At 46.0% G+C, this 13,082-nt stretch overlaps 1 protein-coding gene across 2 annotated transcripts in view; it reads left to right on the plus strand.

The window, feature by feature from the left end:
- Positions 1 to 13,082, plus strand: part of DNTT (DNA nucleotidylexotransferase) — a 1,394,583-nt gene that overhangs the window by 524,835 nt on the left and 856,666 nt on the right. For both annotated transcript variants that reach the window (XM_086922528.1, XM_086922529.1), the window contains exon 5: positions 2,906 to 2,977. In XM_086922528.1, coding sequence (XP_086778654.1) covers positions 2,906 to 2,977 — 72 coding nt within the window. The remainder of the gene's footprint in view (positions 1 to 2,905; positions 2,978 to 13,082) is intronic.

Consider the following 13,082-nt stretch of genomic DNA (forward strand, 5'->3'; position numbering starts at 1 on the left):
CGCCCATACCACTAGGGTTTAAATACACCTTTCTAGTCCTGAAGAATTGCCCGGTAAATTTACACCAGTTTCATGGCAAGAAACATGTCGACTGATACCTAGGAAACTACCACTCAACTAAATGTGGACTGCTTCCATACACATTGTTTTTAAATACTGTCTTTAGTGATCATAGAATAAAGTTCCGGTTGATACACTACAGACTATTTTTATTCCCTCACCACTCGCTAGCTTCGTTTTGCACAAAAACACGTCTTAACTCCCACCTACCGGCTCCGCAGTAGACCTGGCGTTGTAGCACACCAAAGAGACATTCGGTCTCTTTGGTGGAGCCCAATGATGAAGCATGTCATCACCAGGTGGTGAGTGAGGGGTTTCTTCAAAAACACCCTAAATCAGGCTGTGTGTTATACTTTATTTTTTGCTCCGTAAATGTGGTCAAAAATAAACCATAGGGCACTCTTTTCTTGTTGACTGGAAATACATTAATCAACATCTCTCTGCCCATATCGAAAATAATGGCAGCTTGCACCTCTATCAATCTGGTTTTAGACCCAACTATAGTACGGAGTTGGCCCTTCTGGAGGTCACAGATAACATCAGAATGACCTTAGACAGTGGGCACTCTACAATCCTCATGCTGTTGGACCACTCTGCCACATTCGACATGAAGTCACACCAGATCTTGCTCAGGAGATTGGAAGAGGTTGGACTTAGAGGTCATGCCCTTCAGTGGATGACTAGCTTCCTGTCCTCCTGTACTCAGACTGTCAATCTAGGACCTTTTCTGTCTAAGATGATGGAACTGACTAAGGGTGTGCCTAAAGGCTCATGTTTGAGCCATACATTGTTTAACATCTATATTGCCCCCGTGGCCAACCTCCTAAGGTCCTGCGGCTTCTTGCCCATTTCTTAAGCAGATGACACTCAGCTTCTCTTCTCTTTTAACAAATCTTCCTCGTTGGCTCAGTCCACCTTTTCAGAGGGAATGACTGTGATTGCCCTCTAGATGAAGAGCAATTTATTCCAACTTAACACAGGTAAGACAGAGTTTATGCTCTTCGGGGATGCTCCTCTTCTATGGTCCCCAGACTCGTGGCTTGTAACCCTTGGCACCCCTCCTTACCCTAAAGACCTAGTCAAAAACTAGAGTATTTGCCTTGATCATGCCTTAATATTAAAAGAGCATTCTGCCCACAGTGTTAGCACCTGCTTTTATGTGTTGGGTTTGCTCAGACGTGTCTTCCCCTTTTTGCCAGATCATACCCGCAAAACTCTCATTCAGGCCATGTCTTGAGCTGCCTCAACTACTGTAATGGTCTCCTTGTCTCAGCAAATGAGTCATCCCTCAATAGATTGCAGGTGGTCCAGAACACCGCAGCGCGACTCGTTACCAATTCCCCTATTAAAACTCCCTCCCTTCCCCTTTTCCACTGGCTCCTTTGGCTCCCAATCCGCCAGCGTGTGACAGTTAAAACCTGTTGTATTGTCCACAAAGCTTTGTATAACAAAGGTCCACTATACAGTTCTGAGAAACGTAAGCCCTACGTTCCTTCCAGGAACCTTAGATCAGGATGCAAATCTCTTCTTTCAATTCCCAGGTTGAGGAAAACAAGACTAGGTGGAAAATCTTTCTTCTACCTTGCTCCCCTGTACTGGAACCAGCTTCCCATATACTTGAGACAATGCCCTGATTAACCACACTTCAGGAAACTACTTAAGACTACCTTGTTCTGAAAGTTTTCCATCAGCCTGCACAGTAGCTCCATCCAAAGCGCAGAGATACCCCTTCGGGGGTGATCCAGGTGCTATATAAAACACACAAATAAAATAAAAATAAAAAAGCATATAAGACTGGTAATTATAAAACCCTAAATCTTTGATAAATGTATGTAAACAAACCGAAAGCCAACTATATCAAAACCATATCATATAATATCTTCATAAATGTTCCTAAAACAAACTTAAAAATCCTGAAAAGCAGTTATTTAAATAATAGCTGTTATAATCTTTATTATGATCCTCTTTCACCTTGGTACCTCCCTCTGTCCCCCCTCCTCTCTTCCCCCTCTTGGAACGTTCCGCTGCCCCCTGAAGGTAGCCTTAGAATGTTGGGAAAAGGAGACTGAGAATGACAACAGTACTGTAAAGTGTTTCCATTGCATTCTGGTGGCTTAGTGGAGGCTGTGAATAAAAGACTCACCTTTAACCTGATTCCGGTATCTTTTTAACAATAACATTTAAAATATGAAAATGAATCATAAAAACCCACAAAATTAAAATACAAAAATGTGACTAAAATAACAAACTAAGCCACAAAGTCCAAAATAAACCCTTTAACCAATCAAATTAACATATTATTTAAACAACTACAATTCAAAAACACATTTCTTAAATCATAAAGCATTTATTTAAATTATAGAATTTAAATTTATTTTGACAACAGCATTCTTGCAGTCCTTTGAACTCAATATTCAGTTACCATACAGATGAAAACCTGTACCATTGTATAATCTGTTTAAAAAGATGGTTTACATGATGATATAGTTTGAAGTTGTTCTATTTAGTACCGTAGTTTGAAGGGTATTAGGATGAGGGGCTAGTTTAACATGAATTTGTGCTTTGAGGATATTTATTCCTACCGGTGTTTAAATGTATTTAGGGGGGTTTCTATTTTTCTATTTGGTTACAAGTTATGGAAATCTGTTTAAGTGATTTCGAAGACGTAAACTTTATAAGTCCAGAGAGCATGAACACAAAAGGCTGAAGATCACCATTATTATGCAAAATACATTTGATACACAACCAGTGCACATCGTTACTGACATAGGGACTATGTATATAGACTATGTTTATATTCAGTATGTATTTATTGCTCTATTTTCTGTGAACACGTTTTGCATAGGAAATCCTTGAAGATGGAGAAAGTTCAAAAGTAACAGAAGTGTTAAGTGATGGATGGCACAAATCGATTAAAGTAAGTGTTTATTTTTCATATGCGTTATTACATTGTACGGTAACTCTCATCATTATAATTTTAATGCACTGTCCCAAGAGGGGCTGAGACTGGGTGGTGTTTTTATCATATGTTTCCTACAGAGTAACTGCAGAGATTATGTTTCAGCCCCATAACAAAATGAGAAGCTCATTTATAAAATCTCTTAGGTGCATTGTTGCTTTCAGGCACATTACATGTATTTATTTATTATTTTTATAAGAAGCGCACACTCATTGCTATTTTTCCCCAACATACACACTCTAGTATCAAATCAACAACAAAGATAGAATTATGTAACAGTTAAAGAAAACAGTGCAGCGCAGTGATGCAGATTATTGTGGAATATTGTGGAAAAGGAGGCATAAGGAACAGAAGTTCAGAAAATGACAGAAAGAGATAATGTAAGAAATTGTATTATCATTGGGGTGGGCGACAGCCCACCTCAAATAATAATCACAACTCTTGTGAGGGTAAACCGTCAAAGTTGATAAATGAATCTGAGCTCAGCCCAGTGGCGTAACGAAACTTGAGGGGGCCCCCTGCAAACTACATGGAGGGCCCCCCCCATTCTCCATTCCATTCTAGAGGTCTCAGGCCAGCGACCCGCCATACTGCAGGGGATGCGGGACTATTGTTACGCCACTGTCACCAATACTGCCGTTATAAGTAACACTGGATGGTGGAGGAGTTAAAAGTTGGACTTAGTCTGCCAGCAGGCTATCATAGGTGGTGGTCCATTCATTACAGGGTCCCTGCCATCAGTAGGCCGGGGACGTTTGCCCAATTTTAGGTGGGTTTCCTGATGCAGACTCGTGTCATGATATACAACATCGGGCTCAATCATCGTTCAGTTTTGACAAAAGTGCATCCACTGCTCCTTCTCGTTTCCGTTTTAAAACATTAGACAATGCGACAATGAATGCAGTATTTCAAAAGCTGATGTAACTACAAAGAGCACATTTTGATAATACATTTTTATTAGTAGACAATAGCAATCTTAAGAGGCATTGCATAGCTTCATACACACTTTGACCCAAATTCCATCTCTCTCTCTCTCTCTCTCTCTCTCTCTCTCTCTCTCTCTCTCTCTCTCTCTCTCTCTCTCAGTCAGTCAGTCTCTCTCTTTCAGTCGGTCAGTCTATCTCTCTCTGTCAGTCAGTCTCTCTCAGTCAGCCAGTCAGTCAGTCAGTCTCTCTCTGTCAGTCTGTCAGTCAGTCAGTCTCTCTCCCTCTGTCAGTCTCTCTCTCTCTCAGTCAGTCAGTCTATCTCTCTCTGTCATTCAGTCAGTCTATCTCTCGCTGTCATTCAGTCTCTCTCTGTCATTCAGTCTCTCTTTGTCATTCAGTCTCTCTCAGTCAGTCAGTCTCTCTCTGTCTGTCAGTCAGTCAGTCTCTCTCTCTCTCGCTCTCTGTCAGTCTCTCTCAGTCAGTCCCTCTCTCTGTCATTATCTCAACCAGTCTTTCTCTCTCAGTCAGTCTCTCTCCCTGTCAGTCCCTCTGTCTGTCAGTCTCTCTCTCAGTCTCTCTCTCTCTCTCTGTTAGTCTCTCTATCTCTCTCTTTCTATCAGTCTCTCTCTTAGTCAGTCTCTCTCTTTCTGTCAGTCAGTCTCTCCCTTTCTGCCAGTCAGTCTCTCACAGTCTCTCTCTGCTAGTTTCTCTCAGTCAGTCAGTCTCTCTCTCTCTCTCTCAGTCAGCCAGTCTCTCTCTCTCTGTCAGTCTCTCTCTCTCTCTCTGTCGGTCAGTCTCTCTCTGGCAGTCTCTCTCTCTCTCTCTTATTCTCTCTCTCTCTGTCAGTCAGTCTCTCTCTCTGTCAGAGTCCCAGTCTCTCTCTCTCTCTCTCTGTCAGTCTCTCTCTCCTAGTCCGTCTCTCTCTCAGCCAGTCTCTCTGTCAGTCTCTCTCAGTCAGTCTCTCTCTCAAACAGTCTCTTAGTCAGTCAGTCTCTCTCAGTCAGTCTCTCTCTCTGTCAGTCTCTCTCTCTGTCAGTCCCTCTCTCTGTCAGTCCCTCTCTCTGTCAGTCCCTCTCTCTGTCAGTCTCTCTCTCAGTCTCTCTCTCAGTCAGTCTCTCTCCCTGCCTGTCCTTCTCTCTGTCAGTCTCTTTGCCAGTCTCCCTCTCTCAGCCTCTCTCTCATAGTCTCTCTCTCTCTCAGTCAGTCAGTCTTCCAGACAGTCTCCCTCTCTCTCTCTCTGTCTCTCCCTCTGTCAGTCTCTCTCAGTCAGTCATTCTCTCTCTCTCGCAGTCAGCCAGTCTCTCTCAGTCAGTCTCTCTCTCTCTCTCTCTCTCTCTCTCTCAGTCAGTGACTCTCTCTGTCAGTCTCTCTCTCTGTCAGTCAGTCTCTCTCTCAGTCTGTCTCGCTCTGTGATTCTCTCTCTCTCTCAGTCAGTCTCTCTATGTCAGTCAGTCTCTCTCTCTGTTGGTCAGTCTCTCTTTCTCTGTCAGTCTCTCAGTCTCTCTCTCTAAGTCAGTCTCTCTCTCTCTCTCTCTCTCTCTCTCTCTCTCTCTCTCTCTCTCTCTCATAGTCTCTCTCTCTGTCAGTCAGTCTCTCTCTCCATCCCAGTCAGTCTCTCTCTCCCAGTCAGTCAGTCGCTCTCAGTCAGTCATTCTCTCTCTACCTCAGTCAGTCTCTCTCTCTCTCTTAGTCAGTTTCTCTCAGTCAGTCAGTCTCTCTCGCAGTCAATCAGTCTATCTCTCGCAGTCAGTCAGTCTCTGCCTCTCTCTCTCAGTCTCTCTGTCAGTCAGTCTCTCTCCCTGTCAGTCAGTATCTCTCTACCTCAGTCAGTCAATCTCTGTCAGTCAGTCAGTCTCTCTGTCAGCTAGTCTCACTCTGAATAAGTCTCTCTCTCTCTCTCTCTCTCTCTCTCTCTCTCTCTCTGTCAGTCAGTCAGTTACTCTCACAGTCAGCCAGTCTCTCTCTCTCTCTCTCAGTCAGTTTTTCAGCCAGTCAGTCTCTCGGTCAGTCAGTATTCAGTCTCTGAGTCAGTCAGTCTCTACTCTCTCTTCACTCTCTCTCTCTCCATTCTCTCTCACAACTCTGTCCACTCTATCTCCACTGTCTCTCTCTCCATTCTCTCCACTGTCTCTCTCTCCACTTTCTCTCTCTCACTCTCTCTCTCTCTCTCTCTCTCCACTCTCTTCACTGTCTCCCTCCACTGTCTCCCTCCACTCTCCCCACTGTCTCCCTCCACTCTCTCTCTACTCTCTCTCCACTCTCTACCTATTTACCCTCTCTCCCTTCTCTGTCTCTCTACTCTCCCTCCACTCTCTCTCTCCACTCTCTCTCGCTCCACTCTCTCTCTCTCCACTCTCTCTCCACTCTCTCTTCACTCTCTCCTCACTCTCTCCCTCCACTCTCCCTTCACTCTCCCTCCACTCTCTCTCTACTCTCTCTCCACTCTCTCTTCAATCTCTCTCTTTCCACTCTCTCCACTCTCTCTCCACTGTCTCCTTCCACTCTCTCGCTCCACTCCCTCTCCACTCTCTCTCCAATGTCTCTCTCTCCACTCTCTATCTCCACCCTCTCTCTCTACTCTCCCTCCACTGTCTCTCTGCACTCTCTCTCTCTCTCCACTCTCCACTCTCTCTCCACACTCTCTCTCTCTCCACTCTCTCTCCACTTTCTCCCACTCTCGTTCACAAAGTAGTGTACGTTCCATGGGCGTCCGCAGAAATGTTTCCAGGGGGGGCACATTTTTAACTTCATCACCATCCCCCTTGCACCCTTCTCCTGTCTGCCTTGCACCCTTCTCCCCTCCCCTTTGCACCATTCTCTCCTCTGCCTTACACCCTTCTCCCCTCCGCCTTGCACCCTTCTCCTCTCTGCCTTGCACCCTTCTCCCCTCTGCCTTGCACCCTTCTCCCCTCCCCCTTGCACTCTTCTCCCCTCTGCCTTGCACCCTTCTCCCCTCTACCTTGCACCCTTCTCCCCACTGCCTTGCACCCTTCTGCCCTCCCCCTTGCACTCTTCTCCCCTCTGCCTTGCACCCTTCTCTCCTCCACCTTGCACCCTTCTCCCCTCCGCCTTGCACCCTGCTCCTCTCTGCCTTGCACCCTTCTCCCCTCTGCCTTGCACCCTTCTCCCCTCCCCCTTGCACCCTTCTCCACTCCGCCCTGCACCGTTCTCCTCTCTGCCTTGCACCCTTCTCCCCTCTGCCTTGCACCCTTCTCCTCTCCGCCTTGCAATCTTCTCCCCTCTGCCTTGGACCCTTCTCCCCTCCGCCTTGCACCCTTCTCCCCTCTGCCTTGCACCCTTCTGCCTTGCACCCTTCTCCCCTCCGTCTTGCACCCTTCTCCTCTCTACCATGCACCTTTCTCCTTTCTACCTTGCACTCTTCTCCCCTCTACCTTGCACCTATCTCCTCTCTGCCTTGCACCCATCTCCTCTCTACCTTGCACCCTTCTCTCTACCTTTCACCCTTCTCCCCTCTGCCTTGAACCCTTCCCAGCCCCCCCTAGCCCCCCCCCACCCTGCAGATGCCCACATGGTGCATTCTAACAAGAGTGCTTACCTGAGGGCACCATTTTGCTGCCTCATACCTTCTCATATGAGCTTTGCCCTTGAGAATGCTCTCTGGGGCCCCCACTCCCACCCTTGTCAGGGTCCCGAGCACTGCTCTGTGCTGCCTCCTGCTCTCTGGGGCCCCCACCCCATCCTCTTTCCGCCTCGCTCATTCTGACTGAAGAGAAACATTGCAACTTGTTACATTGTTTCTCTTCAGTCAGAGGGAGGGTTCGAGGGGCTCAGAGCAGGCTGCAGACAGCCTGCACCTGCTTTAGAGGGAGAGAGGCTTGCTTTAGCGCAAGCCTCTCTCACAGGTCTCACCGAAGAGCTGATGGGGCCCGGGGCCCCCTTCATTTACTGAAGAGAGTGGGACCCCCCGCACCGCGGGGGCTGCGGGGGCATTTGTTACGCCCCTGGCTCAGCGCCTTGGTAGCTATGCCACAGTTCAGACAAGCTTAATTTACGGCAAAATATAAAGTATCTATGCAGTATAAAAAAACAATTATAAGTAAAAACATCAAGCAATAAAAATCCCAAAATTAGAAAAATCTAGTAATTGTAATAAATAAAATTTAACCAAAGCAACAAAAATTCAACGAGGGGAACTATAAGTATCAACTTTTAGAGTTATAACTAAAAATAGTGCCAAAAAGTGCAAAGCTGCAAAGGTAGTTGATGGTCTCAGTAGACAAGGACCTAGGTGTAATTTGGGGCCTACCACAATGGAGCCCGGGTCTGATACACCAACCACCTTTGAGACAGTCAGAGGTTTTACGTTGGGACTTAGGGCCTGATTATGACTACAGCGGTCTATCCATTGTTGTGGTGAGGGCACCGCCGCACCAGTGGTCTGACCGCCCTATTACGAGTTTGGTGGTCGGAACACCAAAGGACAGCTGCAACCCCGAGGATCTGGGATCCTTTTGCGGTGTTGCGACTGTGTGAGGCTGCAATTTCCTGGTTGTGAGCCCTCCATGATAAGGGTAGTGGTAAGAAAAGTAAAGGGCCTATAGGGCCCCTTGTTGTATCTGGGCCATGGGGAAGCATGCAGGGGGCACATGATGCCCCCCCCAGTATGGATGCACCCCCAGTTGCTGCACGGCATGGACTTAACAGTCCATGCAACACAGGTCAAAGCCCTTAAGCAAGGCAAAGTAACAGGCTATATCCAAGGAATTCTTTCTGAAGTGCACTAGTCACTGGACATGGTATTTCTGGAGCCATTCAATCAATCAATCATAACACTTGTATAGCGCGCTACTCACCCGGAAGGGTCTCAAGGCGCTTGGGGGGAGGGGGCCGCTACTGCTCGAACAGCCAGGTCTTGAGTTGTCTCCTGAAGGCGAGGTGGTCCTGGGTCAGCCGAAGGTGGATGGGGAGGGAGTTCCATGTCTTGGCCGCCAGGTAGGAGAAGGATCTGCCTCCGGCAGTGGCTCTTCGGATGCGTGGTACGGCGGCGAGGGCGAGGCTAGCGGACCGTAGCTGGCGGGTAGGCGTGTGGAAGGCCAGGCGGTCGTTGAGGTACTTGGGGCCCAGGTTGTGGAGAGACTTTGGCTTTCGCAAGAAAAATGTGTACTGAAGTTGCTGTTTTTTCGACTTTGAGAGTTCACTGATCACTGCTAACCAGACCCCAGTGCCAGTGTTCTAACCTATTACAAAGTGTATATCGAATTGTCTTTATCCAATTGGCAGAGACTGACTTATTTATAAGTCCCTAGTATAATATGCCAATGGTGCCCAGGGCATGTAAGGCAGAGTAGTCACCCAGGGCTGTAGCACTGATAGTGCCACCCCGTGTGTGACAAGGTACACAATGGCTCTCAGCCTGCCACTTTAGACTGGAAGAGCAGTTTTAAAAACTGCTAATTCGACTTTGCCATTTAGACCAATGGAAAATCCCTACTTCCCCAAACAATACATGTAAGTCTCCCCTAAGAATGGCCTACCAAACCCTAAGGCAGTTTGCTGAAGATTATTTGGCGGGCCATGTATTTTTATATGCCCAAAGCAAAGCTTCCAAATTGTCATTTTTGCTGTGGTAGAGTTAGTAGCCCCATTGGCTAACACATTGGCCCAGATTTACAAAGGTTTACCATCAGGTTAGTGTTAGTTTTGTAATGCTAATCCTATTTGGAGATTAACAAATCAAAGCTAATTGGTATTTTGTTGGTTTGTATGGAAAGTAATGCAAAGCAGCGCAAAACACAACTTTTCCATTACTTTGCGTTAAGGGGGCATTACATGGGTGCTGCATAGGCATTTCCAGGAAATCATCATTGCTTTTTGACACTAAACTCTATCCACTAACATTAGTAGCAGAGTTTAGTGCCAAAAATGAACGCCGCTGGAAAGCAGGCTTAAAAGTAGAAATGCTTTAATTTCTCCGTTCATTTCCTACTTTGCATGTGTGCTGCCCTTTGAAGCACACATAAAAAATAGGAAAAGGTTTAAAACTTGTCTAGGCATAGTATTTTGTACAGGAAGGGTACCCTTCTTGTACAAAACATAGGCTAGACTCACAGGACTTCAAGGGACCCGACCTCTGTGAACCGATCATTATCCGCAAGGACATCCCCTTGACCACACACCACCCAGAGCATCTTTGAGCATCCTTAATCTCCTGCATCCACAGCATCAGGGCCACTCTATTGAAGTCAATGGCGGTGATGCTATAAAATTCAGAAGAGGACTGGAGAACACTTTGGTGGCCAGGTAACTCTCCAAATACTCCTTAGTGGCTCGTCTGACCTTCTCTCTGTTGGTATTTGGTCACCCCAGTTGGGATGGAGTAGTCGAACACAACTCTTGCAAATTTTTCGAATGTTTACAAACTTAACAGTTACCAATGCCGGTAGCCAAGATGTGGTACGATAACATACTGTTTGAGATGCAACTCAATGGAAAAAAAATATAGGCACACAATAGATACAGGAGTTGAAAAGTACAGACACAGTCTAGGAGAAATTAAATGAGAAAGTCAGATGGGAAAAATTTGACAGCCACATTATTGGTACCAGGAAAAATGAGGGATCTGAAAGAGAAAAGACATAGGTGTAGATATGGAAATGTGATATGAAAGCTAAATAGGAATGGGAAATAAGAAAATATTAGCCTTGGAGCATTGACAGAAGTGGTGCAAGGGCAACCATTATTGTCCACAAAATAAATGAAGACAAATGATTTAAAGTTGGAGTCAGAAAAGTGCAATGTGATAGGTAAATAACAAACCAAGGAAGTAGCGTCAAGAAGGTTGTTGCATTCCATGACTGACACGAGAGTAGAGAATAATAGAATAAACAAAGAGGGCAAGGAGAGAGTCATGAGCAAAAAAAAGAATGCGGTGCAGATGAAGAACAGTTTCGGTTTCATTTGGACAGTGAAAACAAAGCTGAAATCAGTGCAATATAGAGAGAAAGAGGAATTATATATACTATATGGAATGCACACAGCCTGTTCAAGAGTTTAGAGAGGCAATGGATAAAGAAGACATGGCAGTAGCAGCACCAATGTACAAGAGTTCAGTTAAGGTTTTAATAAAAGGCGAATAGAATGGTAGCAAAAAAAGGGTTAACATAGCAATGTTATACATCAAGGTGAAATGTTATAAACATGAGTATAGTAAAAATTATATTAGTAAATGTAAATAGGCTGCAAGTGTAAATGTCACACTTTTCTGTCATTATTTGGAGAATGAAGTGCAGCAATACTTCTTCTGCAAGAAAAACAGTTGGGATCATAGTCACTGTAAGAAACTGGGTTACTAGTTAGGAGGAGTGCAAACCCCAATCTAAGACTAACCACAGTCCTTTTAAGCATGAAAATAGTCACTAAATAAAGCCTGTGCTTTTTCCTATGGAAGCTTACACAAAAGCAGTCTGGCTTAACTTAGAGGCAATATGTAAAGTATTTGTGCAGCACTCAAAAAGTGATAAAGTGTGAGGAGCGGATCAGAATTCATGGTAATTTCCTGCAGTAGCACAAAAATTCTGTTCGTTGCTGGAGGTTCCCATTGGTAGTCATAGCAAATGGTCACCATGGGTGTAAAGAGAAGGTCCCATTGGAGCATTGCATTGGCAGTTGTCCCAGACATTTGTTTCTCAGCGTGAAGATCAGGTACCGCTGGAACTTAGCTTTGGCGGTTGCTGCTGGGTGTCGATTCTTGGCACAAAGAGGTCTCTTTGTGGTCTGCATCTTCATCTTTTTTTCAGGAGTACACTTGGAAACCAGCTAACTGTCCAGGTCCTGGGGGACTCTTCTTGGGGGGAGCAGGACTCACTCCAGCAGAGGGCAGCAGCAGGACTCACACATGTTCAGGCAGGTCCAGTTGGTGTTGGACAACTGGGCAGTTGCAGGTAAGCCTCTGGAAAATTGTAGTGTCCGTGTCCCTCAAAAATGAGTTTATCCAACTGAATCCTTCGAGTCACTGCTATCAAGCCTGGGATAAAGACCGCCCTCCATGATCTTGACACTCTCCAGCTGGAGCAGTGGATGCGGCCCTCGCTCCCTGCCTCAGGCTCCGTCTTCTGGGCCTCCCGTATCCAGCAATGGCATCTCCATAGACAGTTATGCCTCCCAGCCGGGTGAGTCCAGTCGAAGAGCCGTGCCTAGAGCTCGGATGCCTTTGATGGTCCGCGTGGGTGTGGGCAGCCCTTGAACACCACAGCCTGGAGTTGGTCATAACCCAGAGCCTCTCTCATTGGCGCCGGGTGCTGAGGTTCCGTGACGATTTGAACCCGTGTTTTCAATATTGTCGGAAATACATAATATTGGTATCAGCGAACCGCAAATGATCCATTTAGCATATCCTGGTGTTTTCGCTATGCTACGAGCAAGAGTACTCCTGTTACAAACACATTTCTGATCTACCCATGGCATCCATCTTAGATCATGGCAGCCATTTTGTGTTTCTTGCCCTCACATATGCAATAACCTCTGATCACTTCATTTCAATTAAGGACACGTAGGCTTAGCCGGCGATTCACCTCTTTAGTGACACGTGCACCTTGGAACAGAACACGCTGTAGCTGCATGACTCGACAAAGGCTGCCTCCTCTGCCCGAGGCCAGCCCTACTGAACTGGTTCTCGTGTCCATTGTCCCGATCATGATTAGGCGGCCGAAGCCGGTAGCCTTGCCCATTTACAACCCACAAACATCCCTTATCCCACTTTTCTATCTTCCACACCTGGCTCCGTTCCTTTCTTTCTGAATCTTTATTAGGGGGAGGCAACGAAATTTACGATGAGGCGGTCCGGCTCTTGAATGCAATATTGACAAGGGATTGTGATGAACTAGTGGGAACCCCTCTTCGTAATGTTTGGCATCAGATATTATCGACGGTTCCTGTGTAACGCCAAATATTTATTGTTTAGGACACAAAGGTTTGGGAATGTACTAACATGTGAAGAATTTGCCTGAAGCCCAATTTTTAGTATATAAGGAGCAACCCTCTTTGTACAAATCGAACAGGCTTCTAGATACTGCCCATGCGTGGTTTCTGTGACTTCTGTGTCCCTGCAGTAATAAACCTTTGGTCTTTGACGCCACCATCGAGAAGCTCGTGTTTCTGTTTATTTGTGCACCAAGGCA

Source organism: Lissotriton vulgaris, chromosome 5, assembly GCF_964263255.1.
Source record: "Lissotriton vulgaris chromosome 5, aLisVul1.2, whole genome shotgun sequence".
Taxonomy (NCBI): Eukaryota; Metazoa; Chordata; class Amphibia; order Caudata; family Salamandridae; genus Lissotriton; species Lissotriton vulgaris.